This window comes from Pseudorca crassidens, chromosome 17, assembly GCF_039906515.1.
Source record: "Pseudorca crassidens isolate mPseCra1 chromosome 17, mPseCra1.hap1, whole genome shotgun sequence".
Lineage (NCBI taxonomy): Eukaryota > Metazoa > Chordata > Mammalia > Artiodactyla > Delphinidae > Pseudorca > Pseudorca crassidens.
In genome coordinates this window covers 68,501,336-68,520,470 of record NC_090312.1, presented here as the reverse complement: position 1 = coordinate 68,520,470, position 19,135 = coordinate 68,501,336, and the positions used below count along the sequence as shown (strand labels likewise).

The 19,135-nt window shown below is 40.9% G+C and overlaps 1 protein-coding gene across 2 annotated transcripts in view; it reads left to right on the top strand.

Moving 5' to 3' along the window:
- Positions 1 to 12,235, top strand: part of KCNB2 (potassium voltage-gated channel subfamily B member 2) — a 394,479-nt gene extending 382,244 nt beyond the window's left edge. For both annotated transcript variants that reach the window (XM_067712072.1, XM_067712073.1), the window contains one exon: positions 8,419 to 12,235. In XM_067712072.1, coding sequence (XP_067568173.1) covers positions 8,419 to 10,578 — 2,160 coding nt within the window. In that variant the 3' untranslated portion in view covers positions 10,579 to 12,235. The remainder of the gene's footprint in view (positions 1 to 8,418) is intronic.
- The last annotated feature ends 6,900 nt before the right edge of the window (positions 12,236 to 19,135 follow it).

Sequence of the window (19,135 nt, the reverse complement as noted above, 5' to 3'; positions counted from 1 at the left end):
GATGGAGGATAATCTGCTTTACTCAAAGTCTACTGATTTAAACATTAATCACACCTAAAAAATACCTTCACAAGTTCCAGACTGCTGTTGCATGCAACAACTGGGCACCACAGCCTAGCCAAGTTGGCACATAAAATTAGCCAGCACAGTCCTCAAAACAATGCTCTGTAGGTAAGCAAAACAAGTCTTTATTTTCCACATTTTCTATATGGGAATAATAAGCCCTAGAAAAAAGCTAGTTGTGGTGCCCAAGTCCTCAAAACTAACAGAATAATCAGACGCAGGATTCAAACTCAGACTTGTCAACTCTAAGTCCCTTACTATTGCCTCCCCTCCACCCACCAGGCGCAGTAGAATCCCTCAATCTTTTGTTTCTTCATCTATAAAGTAAGACATGGCATACTTCAAGATTTCATCTAACTTGATTGTTCTATGATTTTTTTTTTTTTTTACATTCTAGGTATCAAGTTAAATGAAATCCTGTTCAAAGGATATACTCCACTAATTCTCTTTCTTGTGTCCTTCCCCCAAAATCTGTTATTCACACACTAAAGGGAAGAGTCTGAACATTGATGGTGTGCATTCTTGGAGTTAGGCTGAGCAGTCTAAAGAAAAGAGCCATAGTTCCTGCCCTTCAGGGGCCAATAGAGGCAGTAATGTCTGTGTTGCACCAAGCTTGGCCCATCTTCATTTTTACTCTCTGGCTCCTGAAGACTTTGTAAGAACAAATTACCTACAAAGAGGTTGTCTAATCACTGGAGTGGGCGTAAGATTAAAGGTGTCTCTATCTCACTGTTGCTCCTTTCTTTGCAGAGTTACTATGAATGAGATTAAAGTTCCCTTCACCAGCCTTCTACCTAATGACTTGCTTCCCCAAATCTAATCTTTTAAAATAAGAAATGTATCATGGATAGTGAAACGCAGCTTATTTCAGGAGATACCAAGAAAATATTCCAACAGTATCTTTATTCATAAGACAGCCAAAAACTCTCCTCTCAAAAAATTGGTTTCAGATCTGAGAATAAAAACCAAAAGAAAAATTCGATAGTATGCAGAACTGGATTGCTTCTCACATCCCACCCCATCCCAAATGAAAAGCATCATACAGGCTTCCAGCTGACATCTGCTTGTGTGTCGATGACTAAGTCTTTTGAAACCCCTCATTCAGCAGTCCACAGATGGGGGGTGGGGGATTGAATTTCTGGGCTCCTGTTATCCATGGGTCCAAAATAATTAAAAATCAACTGACCCTTTCAGTGATGCTCATTCTTTGCATGAGTCATGTGGTGCTAACCCATAAGGGATTCATGCTTGTATATGCAAATCATCAGAGAACTTCAGCACAGAATCTCATTCGTCCTGGGAGGGCAAGGGGATATTTGTGAGAAGAAAGGACTGATCGTCAACCAAGGGCCCCCAGCCTTAGAGGAGAGCATCATGGTTTCAAGGAATATGAGATATTAGGACTGCAAACAGTCCTAGATTATTCTTCCTTTGGTGCAAATCACAGGATTTATTTTCTGGTTTGCTGAGTCCAGTAGTCTTCTGGGAAACAGCTAGAAATAGAAGATAGGTAGATGAAAGTCATGATATTTTTACCTACTTCTCACTTCTTCCCTCAACAAATGGTTTGGTCTTTGGCTTACAGGCTCAGAACTGTCATTGTGCTCTGTCCTTTTCCTGAAAATAGAAGAAGTTTCATGTTTCTAATAATGCTCATCACAGACCTTCTTCCTGCCGACTTAAATAAGTTGATTCTCTCCTGAAAATTCTTATAATCACGTTTCCCCATGTTGTTTCCTATTGCTGACCAGGTTTTGTTTTTTTTAATGTACTATATTCCACTAAGAAGATAACACAGGAGTGCTATATAGTTAAGAGCTTATAACTCACTCAGTTTCACCTCTCAGCACATACTTGTCAAAGAAGGAAGGAGAGTTTGGGGGAGATGAGAGAGAGAAAGTATCTGCACTGACCTCAGTGCAAGGCACCCAAGTTCCCATGTGTTTTGGGGGAGTACTGAGGGTTGGTGAATACAAAACAGATTATCACTCAGGAGGCCCAAGCTTGAAAACTTTCTGCATATTTTAAGACTCAAGGCAGGTCAGATTCACCCGAAGCAACCTCAGTCTACCTCTTTCTTTTTTAATTGTGATATAATTGACATAGAACATTGATTTAATTTTAGGTGTACCGCATAATGATTTGATATCTGTCTATATTATGAAATGATTACCACAATGAGTTTAGTTAACATCCATCACTTCACATAGTAACAAAATGTTTTTCCTGGGATGCGACTTTTAAGATCTACTCTCTTCTACTCTATTAACCCATTGCTGTACATCCCCGGGACTCAATTTATTTTATTGTTGGAAGTTCATACCCTTTGACCAACCTCACCCATTCCGCCCACACACCCAGCCAACCTCAGTCCAGTTCTTAAATATTGGCAAACTAGATGGTTCAGTCCTAAGGCAGATAAGCTACAGTTATCTGGGTTTGGCATGCAAACCACTGGCGAGGGGAAACAATGTGCTTGAAAGTCTTTAAACTATGAACACGAAATAGGTCTCCAGTTGTATTTAAATGGGGGAGAAGCGGTTTGTGTTCATTATTCCCTCCCAACGCTGACCAAAGGCTTTTTCCAGACGCAACTCCAGCACGTATAGTACTTTCCATTTTACAGATGCTTCATGTGCTTGACCTAGTCTGGTCCTTAACAAGCCTCTCAGGCAGGTGAGGCAACTGGAAGGCACCTCATTTTGCAGATGAGGGCACTGATGTTTGCAGAGGAACCTGGCTTGTCCGCGTGGCCACGGAGGTAGGGCCATGGGTTTTATTTATTTTTTAACATCTTTATTGGAGTATAATTGCTTTACAATGGTAGGTTAGTTTCTGCTGTATAACAAAGTGAATCAGCTATACGTATACATATATCCCCATATCTCCTCCCTCATGCGTCTCCCTCCTACCCTCCCTATCCCACCCCTCTAGGTGGTCACAAAGCACCGAGCTGATCTCCCTGTGCTGTGGCTGCTTCCCATTAGCTATCTATTTTACATTTGGTAGTATATATAAGTCCATGCCACTCTCTCACTTCGTCCCAGCATACCCTTCCCTCTCCCCATGTCCTCAAGTCCATTCTCTATGTCTGCGTCTTTATTCCTGTCCTGCCCCTAGTTCTTCAGAACCATTTTTTTTTAGATTCCAAATATATGTGTTAGCATATGGTATTTGTCTTTCTCTTTCTGACTTAGTTCACTCTGTATGACAGACTCTATGTCCACCCACCTCACTACAAATAACTCAATTTTGTTTCTTTTTATGGCTGAGTAATATTCCATTGTATATATGTGCCACATCTTCTTTATCCATTCATCTGTCGATGGACACTTTCATGTCCTGGCTATTGTAAATAGAGCTGCAATGAACATTGTGGTACATGACTCTTTTTGAATTATGATTTTCTCAGGGTATATGCCCAGTAGTGGGATTGCTGGGTCATATGGTAGTTCTATTTTTAGTTTTTTAAGAAACCTCCAAACTGTTCTCCATAGTGGCTGTACCAATTTACATTCCCACCAACAGTGCAAAAAGCTTCCCTTTTCTCCACACCCTCTCCAGCATTTATTGTTTGTAGATTTTTTGATGACGGCCATTCTGACCGGTGTGAGGTGATACCTCGTTGTAGTTTTGATTTGCATTTCTCTAATGGTTAGTGATGTTGAGCATCCTTTCATGTGTTTGTTGGCAATCTGTATATCTTCTTTGGAGAAATGTCTATTTAGGTCATCTGCCCATTTTTGCATTGGGTTGTTTATTTTTTGGAAATTGAGCTGCATGAGCTGCTTGTAAATTTGGGGGATTAAATATTTTCTCCCATTCTGAGGGCTCTCTTTTCGTCTTGTTTGTGTTTTCCTTTGCTGTGCAAAAGCTTTTAAGTTTCATTAGGTCCCATTGGTTTATTTTTGTTTTTATTTCCATTTCTCTAGGAGGTGGGTCAAAAAGGATCTTGCTGTGATTTATGTCATAGAGTGTTCTGCCTACGTTTTCAGTTTATTGGTTTATTTTTGTTTTGAGGTGCAGGTCCTGTCCCTATTCTTTTGTCTCTGTTTTTTCTTTTTTCTTTTACCCTGCCCAGGTATGTGGGGAGTTTCTTGCCTTTTGGGAGGTCTGAGGTCTTCTGCCAGCATTCAGTAGCTGTTCTGTAGGAGTTGTTCCACGTGTAGATGTATTTCTGATGTATTTGTGGGGAGGAAGGTGATCTCCACGTCTTACTCCTCCGCCATCTTGAAGGTCTCATCAGGCCATGAAACAATTCCTTGTCCTGTGTTCTTTCCACCACAAAACACCCACTATCTTCAAAAGATATAAAATCAACAAGTTGGTAAATAGGGGCAAATTTCCACCTGCCTTACTTCTCTCACAAACAGAAATCGATGCAACCAACTTTTGGGACCCAGTAACGCCAGTGCCAGGAGCCCTGTTCTTACCTCTGTGTAATCCTCTGAAAGTCTGTGTCTAAGTGAAGAATTAAATCATTATCCAGGCAATGCAAAAGGGAAGAAAAGTGTTATCCAGAAAGAATGTCTATTTCCAGTAACTAAATGCTTGGAACATACAGAGTATGATGTTTTACAAAACCTTCACATTTGAATCTTTTATTTCTTAAGCAACAAAATTATATGTTGGCAATTCAACCAAAACGATGGGCTCAACTGTGACTTGTCCTTGGTTTGGTTTGCAGACGTGAATGGAATTAGCGCAATGTTTTAGTTGAGAAAGAGACTCGCCACATGTTAGAGGTGAAAGGAATCTTGGAAATGATGTAATCCAAATTCCAAGGGGGTTGACGGATATCACCCAGGTAATTGTTTGGAATTTCCATTTCATTTGCGATATACAAACATAAGTCTATTTGCTGGAGCCGAAAGAGCCAGCTCTGGAGGCTGGTTATTAGAGGTGACAGGATTAAAAACCTAACTTGTGCATCGTTATAATAAATGAAGCAATACGTAAATGCCATAAGGGTTTGCTGTACCAAAGTAAATATCCATGTTTAGAGGTGTTTCCTGTAGCTTAGAGCAAAATTTCACATTTGTTCTATTTATTGTGTTAAAAAAAAAAAAAAAACTCTACCATAAAACAATAACCTTGCATTTGGCTTATTGCATCACACATCATCCTTGGTATATATTGAATAATTTGTCTAAGGTGCTGTCTTTCTTGGAGAATTCCAAGTTTCACAAGATATTTAAAATAAACCATTCCTTTACATTGATAGCAAATGGGTTTTGACAGATTGAACATGAGACAGAGAATAATGCACTGCAATACCTTATAGTTTAACATGAATGTGGGGTTGCTAAGGGCTTGAGTGATTGGATATTTTTTCTTGAGTAATTCCTTTTCTTCAAGAATGTCCTTCAAATCATGCTGTGCCCGTGCTAAATTTTCAGGTGTTAAAAGTAGCCACATTCATTAAGTTGCCATCAACCAGACCATAGACTAAGTCAGAACTATACAATGTTCATTATTTCCCAAAGTTACATACGAAAGTAAAATGACCTACAATCTCGGTCAGATTGTGGAGTCATGGAAAACCTGAAGGTCCACCTTGGATCGTCCACTTTGTTCTTTGTCTAAAAGGTTGGAAGATAGTAGAATGGTTTCATTCGTATTTCTGCTTTTCTCTTGCTCTTGCCCTAAATAAAATGCATCCAAAACAGGCAGGTGAACAGATAAGAAGATATGGAAAATCTAGAATATAGATTATCAGCACAAGAATGCTGGCAGCAATCCCAGTACTTAAAATGCCCAAAGGTATATCAGGAACAGTGTGACCGTCTAGAAAATACAGAGGAACCTAGTTCCTTATGGTAAGAACATAAGAGTAAACGGAATCTGACCAATGCTTCCTAAAAATATTTAAGTGACAGAATATTGTAAATGTCCCCCTTCCATTGGCCCCCGAGGGTAAAGCTTTGAGGTGAGCATTCCCAACGTGTCCTTAATAAACCCTCTGAATCCATTATCCATGGGTTTATCTAAAACTTCTTGAGGGAATTTCTAACTTTAGCCTTCACAGTCTCTGGAGTAGATGAAGAGAACCTTTATTCTACTGTCATTCATTGATCCACATTTTTAAAGGAACTCCTGAAGTATACTCAGGTAAAAAGTACTTAGTTTTGCTTAAGAAAAAATTATAAAACACTAGTAATTCAGTACTGTTCTTTTTTTTTTTTTTAATTTATTTATTTATTTTTGGCTGTGTTGGGTCTTCGTTTCTGTGCGAGGGCCTTCCCCAGCCGTGGCAAGCAGGGGCCACTCTTCATCGCGGTGCGCGGTCCTCTCACTATCGCGGCCTCTCTTGTTGCAGAGCACAGGCCCCAGACACGCAGGCTCAGCAGTTGTGGCTCACGGGCCCAGCTGCTCCGCGGCATGTGGGATCCTCACAGACCAGGGCTCGAACCCGTGTCCCCTGCATTAGCAGGCAGACCCTCAACCACTGCGCCACCAGGGAAGCCCCTCAGTACCGTTCTTTAAGTTAAGAAAACTTAAATCTTTACTTCATTTCTGCAGTGCATTCTGGAACAAACTATGGTTTTCACTCTAAAGTGATTTAAGAGGAAAGATGGGAGCTGGAAGAAACAGGAAGAAAAAACAATGAAAGGTATAAATGAGGCATAAGAGGAGAAAAGAGCAAGGGTAAAGAGAATAACCCAGAAGTAGAGAAACTTAGAAGGATAAAGAGGAGAGAAGTTCAGAAGTCCTGATGTCAGTTATAGATAATTTTTTTCACAGTCTCATGTTTACTGGGATGTGTGGCCTCAGGATGTTTAACCATTGTCTACTGAATGCTGAATTTCTAACTTAAACAGTGTCAGGATACTTTTCTCAGAGCTACAGATAATAACAGTGATACCTCTTGAGGTCATTGGCAAAGGTCAGATGAAACCAAGCCAGACCTAACCTAGGTAAGAGAGGTTTCCTACTTCACCAAGAATCATGTGTTCCAGACGCACAATCTGTACTAAACAAAGAAGTGCTTTATTCTGTTGCCCTCAAACCTTCATCTTCATGCTTTGCCTTATCAATCTAGAACACTGGGTTACAGTGAGGAAACCCCTGCTTAAGCTGTCTATACCCTGCATGGTTTTACAGATTTCCCACATACCTGTTCTTAGTCTTCGTCTTTCCAGACTGAAGTCCTGTTCATTTCAGCCTCTAACACTATGAGTAATTTTCATTTATTTAGTGATGTCTGTGTGCCGGGTAATCTTCACAACAGCCATGAAATAACTACGATCATTGTCTTCATTCAACAGATCTGTAAACTGAGACATAGAGAGGTTAAGTAACTTGCCCAAAGTCACACAGTAAGCGATAAACCCAAGCTCAGAGGTCAGGATGACTGACTCCAAAATTCAGTCACTGATCCTCTTTTTACTTCTTATTGAGCGCTTCCTCTCTCCTTCCACATCTGATATGGTGCGGCCCTGCCTCTGCCCCACGGGGATCCCTGAACCGAGATCACCATGGACAATCTTCAAGTTCTTTGTTCTGAAACCTTTCTCAACTGAATGAAGTTAGCTCACAACCCTCCTCTCCCGCCAGAGGCTGGCCAGAGGCCACATAGCCCAGGGTGGGGGCTCCCTCACTTCAGTGCTTACCACACAAATCGCACGTGTTCTATGGAAACATTGTTGTACTGAGGCCATATTATCTCTCCACGCATAGGTCTGCATTCGCGTTTTTAGTTGTAGAATAAAACTTCTGGCAATCATGAATTTTTTCTAGCTAATATACCATGTATGGCAATTCATGTAAGGAAACATAAACCAGGTGGTTAAGAGAGAAAAATTACAAATAACTAAGAGAGGAGAGATGACGATTCCCCGAAAACTCTTCCAAAGGCGCCTAAGAACAATGGGCGGGGGGGGGGGGAGGTGGGGAGAATGGATTTTTTCAAATGGCTTAGACCCTAGAATTAAAAAGTATATTACATTAGGCTTCTTTTTATTATTGTTAATTTTTACTGAGAGTAGAGTTGCTTTACAATGTTGTGTTATCGTCTGCTGTACAGCAAAGTGAATCAGCTGTACGTATATGTATATCCTCTCTTTCTTGGATTTCCTTCTCATTTAAGTTACCACAGAGCATTGAGCAGAGTTCCTTGTGCTGTGTAGAACATTCTCATTAGTTATCTGTTTTATACACATTAGGCTTCTAAGTGAAATGAACTCATAAAAAGTGGACGTATTTGTATTAGTTGGAGAATTTGGGGTTGTAAAGTCACCTTCTTGGAATACCTTTGAGCAAGACATATCCTTTAAAGAATGGTGAACGCATATGTCTCTTAGCTGCCTAAGCAACTAAGAGGCCTTGCTGACCTGACTTTCTTTTCTTTTCCAGATCTTGGCTATCGTGTCCATCTTGTTCATCGTACTCTCCACCATTGCGCTGTCTCTCAACACGCTACCAGAGCTGCAGGAGATGGATGAATTTGGACAGCCCAATGACAACCCCCAGTTAGCCCACGTGGAGGCCGTGTGTATCGCCTGGTTTACCATGGAGTACCTTTTACGGTTCCTGTCCTCACCAAATAAATGGAAGTTCTTTAAGGGCCCACTGAACGTTATCGACTTGCTGGCCATCTTGCCGTATTACGTCACCATTTTCCTCACGGAGTCCAACAAGAGCGTGCTGCAGTTCCAGAACGTGAGGCGCGTGGTCCAGATCTTCCGAATCATGCGTATCCTCAGGATCCTGAAACTCGCCAGACACTCGACGGGCCTGCAGTCCCTGGGTTTCACCCTCAGGCGGAGTTACAATGAACTGGGCTTGTTGATACTGTTCTTGGCCATGGGGATAATGATATTCTCCAGCCTGGTGTTTTTTGCCGAGAAGGACGAAGATGCTACCAAGTTCACCAGCATCCCGGCCTCATTTTGGTGGGCCACCATCACCATGACCACCGTCGGCTACGGTGACATCTACCCGAAAACATTATTAGGAAAGATCGTGGGAGGCCTCTGCTGTATTGCAGGCGTTCTGGTGATTGCCCTTCCTATCCCAATCATCGTGAACAACTTCTCTGAGTTTTACAAGGAGCAGAAACGCCAGGAGAAGGCCATTAAAAGGAGAGAGGCTCTCGAGCGGGCCAAGAGGAATGGAAGCATCGTTTCTATGAACTTAAAAGATGCCTTTGCTCGCAGTATGGAACTGATAGACGTGGCTGTGGAGAAGACCGGAGAGTCGGCCAATACGAAAGACTCCACGGGGGATAACCGCCTCTCTCCAAGCCGGTGGAAGTGGGCCCGGAAGGCTCTGTCAGAGACAAGCTCCAACAAGTCTTACGAGAATAAGTACCAGGAGGTCAGCCAAAAAGACTCCCACGAGCAGCTGAACAACACTTCTTCCTCCAGCCCACAGCATCTGAGCGCCCAGAAACTGGAGATGCTGTACAACGAGATCACCAAGACGCAGCCTCACTCCCACCCGAATCCCGAGCGCCAGCAGCAGCCCGAGAGGCCGTCTGCGTACGAAGAAGAGATAGAGATGGAGGAGGTGATCTGCCCGCAGGAGCAGCTGGCCGTGGCGCAGGCCGAGGGCATCGTGGACATGAAGAGCACATCCAGCATCGACAGCTTCACGAGCTGCGCCACCGACTTCACGGAGACCGAGAGGTCGCCCCTGCCGCCGCCCTCCGCTTGCCACCTGCAGATGAAGTTCCCACCCGACCTCGCCCGGATAGAAGAGCACCAAAGAGCCAGGGCCCCCCCATTCCTCACCCTAACCCGAGAGAAGATGCCCGCGGCCAGGGACGCCAGCCCAGAATACGCTCCAATCGACGTAACTGTGAACCTCGACTCCAGTGGGTCCCAGGGTGGGCCCCACGGCCCCTCGCAGTTGGACAGTGCCGCCGAGAGCCCGAGGAGCTCGCTGAAAGGCAGCAACCCACTCAAGTCCGGATCGCTCAAGGTGAACTTCAAGGACAACAGAGGCGGGGCCCCGCAGACCCCACCCAGCACGGCCAGGCCGCTGCCGGTCACCGCGGCGGACTTCCCACTCACCGCCCCGCAGCTCATCAGCACCATCCTCTTAGAAGAAACCCCCTCCCAGGGAGACAGACCCTTGCTGGGCGCCGAGGTTCCGGCACATTGTCAGGGACCCTCCAAAGGGCTGACGCCTCGGTTTCCCAAGCAGAAACTCTTTCCTTTCTCATCCAGAGAGAGGAGGAGCTTCACGGAAATAGACACGGGCGAAGACGATGATTTCTTAGAGCTCCAAGGGACCACGAGGCAGGACAAGCAGGCGGACTCCAACCCGAACTGCTTTGCAGATAAGCCTAGTGACGGAAGAGACCCTTTACGAGAAGAGGCCTCTGTGGGCGCTTCCTCTCCACAGGACACAAGTCACAACTGTAGGCAAGACATTTACCATGCTGTGGCGGAAGTTAAAAAGGACACCAGTCAAGAAGGGTGCAAGATGGAAAACCACTTGTTTGCCCCAGAAATTCATTCCAACCCAGGAGACACAGGTTACTGTCCCACACGTGAAACCAGCATGTGACTAGTTACAAAGGCAATAATAAAAACAAAAACAAACAAACAAAAAACTTGTTTCTTAAAAATGCGGTTAATAATGCCTGTGAACTAAAAAGTGGGAAGCCCCTCTCCCCAAAACAGTGCATAAAATGTTATTTTTGCATGGCATGAACAGTTTAGTTTAAGTACTGTTTAAATAAAGCATCAAGACTGCATTTTGTAACAAACAAACAAAAATGACTGAAGAACAGTGAACAAATAAAGAGAGCTCTATTACGAACCGGTATTCTGCAATGTCTGACATTTTTGATCCTTTCATTTCAAATTGTAGACAGAGTTTCGACTTTGAGCTTTTCCGTTACAATGAATTTTAGAATTTGCACATGAAAGGATGAAATGTCATTGCATGAGTTCGTAATTGCCAGGCAAGGTGCTTTGAGCTTGTGAAATGGGTAACTTTGTAAATAACGGGGCTTGGGATGCAAAAGTGTCAAGAACAGATGGAAAGAAGTTTCTGAGACACAGGCACCTCCTTCACAGCTACTGCCTGGAGGAGCTGTACAGACTTCTTGTTGCAAAATTGCAACCTTTTCTTAAAGCATCCCACATATCTTGCTTTGGGTTATAAAGCTCTTATAAGTACATCTGTTTAAAGGAATACAGTATTTTTATTGACTTGTGATATAACTCATAGGGTACATTTTTCTTTTTTGCTTCTGCTTAGTTGTGGCATTTATGGTTTTATTTATAGATCATGGAAATAGGCAAGATGTAATGACCAGATATCCAAAAACTTGGAATTGCAGTTTGAAATTTTGCCAGTCAATTATATATCACTAATATCATGGGGAAAAGTATGTATCATGCCACAACCTATTACAGAAATGCATTTTTTAAAAACCTGAACATACTTAAAAGGTGATATTATACAACTAAACTTTTTTTTAATGTCCCTCCACTTTTGGAAAGCAGTTCTTTAAAAAAAAAAAGAAGAAGAAGAAGGGGACTTCCCTGGTGGCACAGTGATTAAGGATCCGTCTGCCAATATGGGGAACATGGGTTCAACCCCTGGTCCCAGAAGATCCCACATGCCGCAGAGCAACTAAACCCATGCACCACGACTACTGAGCCCGGGCGCCTAGAGCCCGTGCTCTGCAAGAAGAGAAGCCACCACAACGAGAAGCCCGCGCACCGCAACGAAGAGTAGACCCCGCTCCCCGCAACTAGAGAAAGCCCGCGCGCAGCAACAAAGACCCAACGCAGCCAAAAATCAATAAAATAAATAAAATTTTTAAAAAATGTATGTTGACCATCTAAAGACGACTGTATTTTCCACTTGAATCCAACATAACCTTTTCTGTCTAAAGATCTAAAGATAGAATGTAGACATGCCAAAATGGGAATTCCAAAAAGTGACTTTTGGCAAACTAAAAGCAGCGTTGTTTAAGTAAGACTGCCACCCCGCCCACCTGTACCCCGTAGATAGAGTTGGGTTTGGAAATGAGTTAACATATAAAGAACCCTGGCCTGGGACTTCCCTGGCAGTCCAGTGGTTAAGACTCCACGCTTCCACTGCAGGGGACACAGGGTTCCATCCCTGTTGGGGAGCTAAGATCCCGCATGCCACATGGTGCGCCAAAAAAAAAAAAAAAAAAGAACCCTGGCCTGATAATGGGTCACCCATTATTTCCCAGTGAGGGGAGAAAACACTGCCACCTGGGGAAGGCCACAAACGCCAGTAGCACCATCCAGTGATTGCAGCATCTAGAAACACCCCGTGTTTCCAACGCCCCCAAGAGATGGAGGATTATCCTAGTTGAAAGCAATACTTCCAGCATTTCGACTGAGAACAGTGAAATCCAGAGGCGTTAGGATATGGCTAGTGACTGTCCCGTTAGTGAAGACTGTGTAAAACCCAGGTCATTTGGATCAAATTTGCCTCACAGGAAATCAAGGCTCTAGCTCGATATGCAACTACCTGATGGGTGATCCTGGATGAGCCTTGAAATCCTCTCTTAGTTTCAGTTTTACCCCAATAAAAATCAAGACAAATTATTTCTAAGGTACCTTAAGACTGCAAATTAATATGATTCCTTGATCTCTCAGGAATGTGCAAGTTTGCCTCCACGTAATGCATTTTGTACGTGTTTGTGGGTGTGGATGTATAGTTCCGAGAAATAGGAAAATTCTGGGCCCAATTTAAAGCACAACTTTTTGTTTAAGGAAAAAAAATTCTAAATTTTATTCTATTTTTAAAAGAAAAAAAAAAACACCAGAAAAAGGACAACCCAAATATTTAGAACCTAACTTAAGACTTTAAGGAATAACATGTCTTTATTAACAAAATCTGGTCATTATGTCTCAGATAAGAAAACAAGTTTTGACCTTAGCTGAAATCCAAGCAGCCCTACTGCTAAAAATAATTTTAAGCATTTCTTTTTCACTGTGCTTATTAGAATTTCCTGATGGTTTTTATGTTTGTTTCAGAGCACAACCTTTAAGAGTTTATGGTCATTAATCATTGATATTTACATCACTCATACTTATCTCAGTGTCTGAAACTAAATGTTGCTCAGTTTTTGTAAATCTAGAGTGTCTGAATTTTCTATATATAATTTTTCAAGTAAACAGATATATCTGCTGTTAGACAAATAGCAAATAAGTCATGAAAATTATTTTCTTTACATAGTCTCATGAAGCAGTTATTTTGTAATGTCTCTGTACTGATGAATCTGAAGTTTTTAAAAGTTATCTGGTAGTTTACTAACGCCGACCTTTCTCATGTCCAGTAGGCCTTTCACTGACAATCCTGCTCCAGAATGCTTAATGTTAGAAGTCTTTCCTAGATAAGGAATTCTAGACATTCTCCCCAAAGGCCTTCTCCCTAAAAGCTTTTCCCCTTTAATATTTTTCTTAAGTTTTAAAGAATTTTCAAGAACCTCCTATGGAAAGTTTAACCTTCAATTCTTCTCAGCCGCCCTGAGCCAAAAGTCTTCAGCTAGGAAAAAATAAAATAAAATCTCCTCTAAAAAAAACTTTGGGTCTTCCCTGGTGGCCCAGTGGTTGAGAGTCCGCCTGCCGATGCAGGAGACACGGGTTCGTGCCCCGGTCCGGGAAGATCCCACATGCCGCGGAGCGGCTGGGCCCGTGAGCCATGGCCGCTGAGCCTGTGCGTCCGGAGCCTGTGCTCCGCAGCAGGAGAGGCCACAACAGTGAGAGGCCCGTGTACCACAAAAAAAAAAAAAAAACTTTAACTTTGTTGTTTCACAGGGAAGCACCTAGGGTTCCCAAAATGCACTTGTGCAGTGCTTCCTTAACCTTTTCAATGAACTGCACCTAATGCAGAGAATGAACATATTTGCCTGAACTGGTCTGGGAATAGACCAAGCACAGAGTTCTTGCAAAGTCTTATGTTTTCCATTAAAAAGTCATGAAAGGGGCTTCCCTGGTGGCGCAGTGGTTGAGAGTCCGCCTGCCGATGCAGGGGACACGGGTTCGTGCCCCGGTCCGGGAAGATCCCACATGCCGCGGAGCGGCTGGGCCCGTGAGCCATGGCCTCTGGGCCTGCGCGTCCGGAGCCTGTGCTCCACAACGGGAGAGGCCATGGCAGTGAGAGGCCCGCGTACCGCAAAAAAAAAAAAGTCATGAAAATGCTGCATTTTACTTCGTAACATATGTTTCAATATCAAAGAAATCATGTTTTCTCTTACTTACTGACTAGTAAAATGGATACTCTTTTAACTTCAAATACCTCTTTCGTACCCCCTGGAAAACACATCCCCAGTTTGAGAAGCACTGCCTAAGTGGTGGGGACATGGGCTGTTTCCCTGAGGGGCCCTGGAGGTTTCTGCTGCTGGGAGAGCTTGCTCATTGTCACCTGGCTCAGTGACCAGGGACAAATGTCGACAAGGAAAGACTGTTTGAATGAACTCAAAATAACACAGTCCCAGGCACTGTTAATTCAGTTCTGCTGGCTATCCTAACGGGTGTAAATTGCCACAAGATTGTTTTAGCTTAAAGCTTGAGATCGATCACAAGAGGATAGAAATGGGTGCACGGATATATGTCTTGAGTTGGGCCACAAATACAGGAGTGACACCCTGAATGCCTAGTGTTCACCTAATTAGTCTCTAAACATTTTCACTAGAAATTTCTCCACTCCGGCACAGCCAACAGGTTTGAAGCAAGCATTTAGATCAAGCATTATCCTGATATGAACTAGATTTGGTAACAAGAATAGTGCCAAGCATCTGTTCCCATTAATTTCTTGTCAAAACAGTCTCACTGTCACGTAGACATGAGGAAAGTCAACAATTCAACTATTTTCTCTTGGAATTTGAATAGAAAAAAAAAAAAGCCTTATGTATGTAGAGTATTTTAAGAGTTTTTGGTCATGCTTAATACTCAGCCTTCTGAATCAGGTATTATTTATCAATAAAAGACCAGCGAGGTTAGGAATCTTGTTCAAGTTCACACTGGTCACTGGTGAATAGTAGAACAAGACCTCGTCCACATCCTCTGGCTTCAAGTCCAGCATTCCAATAAACAACAGGAAAATATGTTTAGTTAAGGAGGTTTTTTCTATCAATATTTAAAATTACGTAAATAAAAGCAGAGGTGCATTTATCGTCATGCAGTTTTCTTAAAGCAGCAGTGGATCATGCCAAATGTTAATGACTTGAGATAAATGACATTGACCATCTTTAGCACATATGTTTGCCCATTCGGGATTCTGGTTATAAGGTACACATTCCTGGGTCAAAGAGAAGAATTTATTACTCATGATGTAACGTGAATATACATTAGACAGAGGGCTGAAGGAAGCCACTAGATTTTCTACAAAAAAAAGAACTTCAGAGCTATTAATACTTCAAAGTTCAAAAATACTGTCTAACAGATTTTGATTGGCATTTCACTATTCATTCATTCAGTAAATACTAGGTGAGCGCCCCTGTATTCTACAGAAGGCATCGTGCTTGGTGTTAGCGTACAGCTCCCAGCCTCCTGGAGCTTATTACTGCCTTGCCCATTTAAAACCAGGCTGAGAAAAAAAAATTTTTTAATAATAAATAAAAATTTTAAAAATAAATAAAACCAGGCTGAGGATCATTTGGGTTACTGGAAAGTGTCTCTTCTGAGTACGCAAAAATTATTCAATTATCAAACCGGGGAAGCATATGACAGGAACAAGTGAAATACCTTTCCAAAGAACTGTTTTCCTAAGAAATAGATGGATGATATAAATGGAAGACTGGTACATAATTATTTTTGAATCACAGTTTAGATTTACATTTGAGATAAAAAATTGTTAATCTGATTGAGTAAAGTTATGGGTTGTCTTTCCTTATTATCTGATAAATTGAAAAATAATTTTTTAGTTAGATATATTGCTTTTCAAAATAGCTAATAATAGTCTATCACCAATAACTAGAGCAAAATTTGATGCCAGTTTAAAAAAATCTCTAACAAATTTTATATTTTAATAGTGTGTTGATGGTTATTGGGTGAAAAACAAAACACTTTAATGTTTTTTCTTACTTCTTATTGACTATAGGCAACATGTTAGCAATGTATCACTATTCTGTTTAGTCTTCTGAATTTCTAAATGAAAGATGTTTAAAATTCAGTAATTAGGGGCTTCCCTGGCTGTCCAGTGGTTAAGACTCTGCACTTACACTTGTTGGGGAACTAAGATCCCGCATGCCGTGCAGTGGGGCCAAAAAAATTTTTTTTAGTAAATAAATAAAATTCAGTAATCAAAAGTTGCTTAACTTGACTCAAGGAATTTATTCACTTAGGTCCATGTGAATTTGAAAATATATTGAGTACTTTTCCACTGCCACTGTCATCATCCAAACAGAACTAAAAAAAGAAAAAGGAGACGCTACAAAATCTGAGTAAAAAAATGCAAACGTTCAAAGGCCCATGCCCTAATGAGAAAGAGGAAAGGTCTCAATTCCAAAAACTTGGTGAACAGTCTATATTATTGAAGTTACCACTCATTGGAATATAATGCTATTCTTTAGTGGCTCCAATTACCATTTCTTCTACTTGATGTCTTAAAACAGGCCGATTTAATTTCATAGATCTTATTTACCATTGCCATTAATGCATAATCTCTTCCTTATTAAGTCTGAAAGGGTTGTAGCCTATAAATATACATATAAATAAAGGAAGGTGAGGGATTATCTTCAGTAATAAGACAACCCAAGGCCAGCAAAAGATACAAATACCACCAAAACAAAGGAAGAAAGACTAAGAAATATGTCGGTAAACTAAATGTGTTTTTGAGCAGAGAAATTTATATTTGGTACATGTGTATATATGTATATATATATATATATATATATATATACATAAAAGAATATATATATATTCTTGTATATAATTTAGACTAAATACTTATTAACATGAAATTTGCAATTGAGACCATACTTTCAACTTTAATCTCTCTACTGAAGAAATAATTTCTTATTAGCTAACAGATGCTTCCATATTTCTGGGATAAAATATTTCATTCAACAAACATGTATTTTCTACCCTATGCCAGAAATTAATTTACGCACAGTTCATTCCCTCAGTTTTACAGTCTAGCAGAGATTTCATATTTAAAGAGATTATATTCCCAAGTGAAATCCAGTTCCACAGGGTGAGCTGGAAATAGTATGGCAATATGTTTGAGTTTGTTGCCTGAGAATTTCTGTTATCCACTTTTATTTTCTCTCAGACTCAAGTTATTTATTTTCATTCCTTAATCTAGAATCTGAATGACCACCGCATAAGCTTTCTAAACATCCATGCATAAAATTATAGTAGCTGTCTGAAAGCTAGTGACAATTTCTTTCATTATAGATATTGCCCACTTCAGCCAAAGGACATACGACTCTGGCAAAAATGATGTTGAAAATAATTGTTTTATACTCCCGTAACTGTTCTGTTTGATTTTTTTTAAATCCTAGCCTGTATGCTGTGGGAGAAGCCATCACTACCTGCTGGTGAGGAAAGCTTAATGCCAATCTGAGCAATATAGTTTATCTCCCATCCGCTGTGGGTAATGCTGGCAAGGGATGTAGCTGAATAGCGTTTCTTTTACATATTTTTGCTCCATTTCAACCTAAAAAGACTTCAGATTGAATACCAAACTATACAGACTTTCAAAATCAAGACTCAGGGAGATAGACACAAAATAGTGGCAACAGAGGCAAATAACACAGATTCTGGAAGGATGTCAGGAGCCCGCCATCCTGCTTTTTTAGTCTCTATGTTGAGTGCCCTCTAGTGGTCAGTTTGAGAGAAAGTGAAATTCTATTTGCCAAGAAAGGATGTGGTAAGGAGGATTTGAAAGAAAGTTCTCTACCGTTTTCCACCTTCTATCACCCGTGCATATAGTCAAAATCATAACTATGTCACAGATATTTTTTTTCAGTGATCATTTCTTGGTTTTCTTTTTCTTATTCCAAAATCTGATAAAATTGTTGCTGCCCTCTGCACAGCACTTTCAAGAGTCCTACTTGCTGCCTCCAAATCAAAACAAAATCACCAGATTAGCTAAATATTTAGCAGTGTCCTAGGCTGCTCTCTGGATACACAGTAGTAAATGCTACTTTGACCTTTCTGCCAGTAGTGAAGAGATAAAGAGAACTCAAAGTGCTGACTTTTTTTTAAGAAAAACAAACCTGTGAAGACAAATCTACAGTCTCCATTCTCCTTGAAGATTACAAGTAGAACGTAAAATATCCCTGAATTGACCCTGGTGAGAAAAACAGGTGGTTTCTAAACTTCCAAACCATATCTGAGGGTACTGGTCAGAAATTCTATTACGGCCACTTCTGTCATCTTTAAACCAAGATGCTCCTAACATTTTTTTGCAGCATATGGGTCAGGCTATGATTTTAACCTGCAGATTATACTCACATCATAATGTTTCATTGAAATTAGGAGGATTTTTGTAAAAAAAAAAAAAACAAACAGATACACAGAAGGTAATCTGTTCTAATATTACCCAAATTACTTATCCAGCGAAATGTTATCACCACAATTAACAAATATGTATATACTATGAAAATCTCACTAAAGAATTTGCAAACTTTTCCTATTTTTTTCAAAGCCAAAGAAACAAAAAAAGGAAAGAAAAACCTGCAATTTACAAAACACTGGATTTGTCATACAATAGCCAAGTTTCAAACTTATGCAATTTTAAAGAGGTATAATATTAAACCATTAAAAATTCAACAGTGAATGTATAAAAAAGGTTTATTAAGCAAATGTAAGGTACCATTAGCACACTGAAGCATTTTTAATAACCTTTCATTTAACTGCATAATGACTATGTCTGCTCTTAGCACCTTGCTTTCAATCCGAAAACTTTTCTGTTTCACATTGTTTCTTGTGTGCCACCTCGCTTGCTTTGTTTTGTTTGAAGAAGCGAGGGTAAGTGGGAGAATGGGCTTAAAGGGGAAAGTTATTGGACAATTTACTAATATTATGTTCTGTGCCCTGGGGTGCAGAGTGGAAACCATTTGTGGAAGTGACTTGATCTTTTCACTCCCTTCCACCTTCTTTTCAAGTTTCATCCTCCTGGT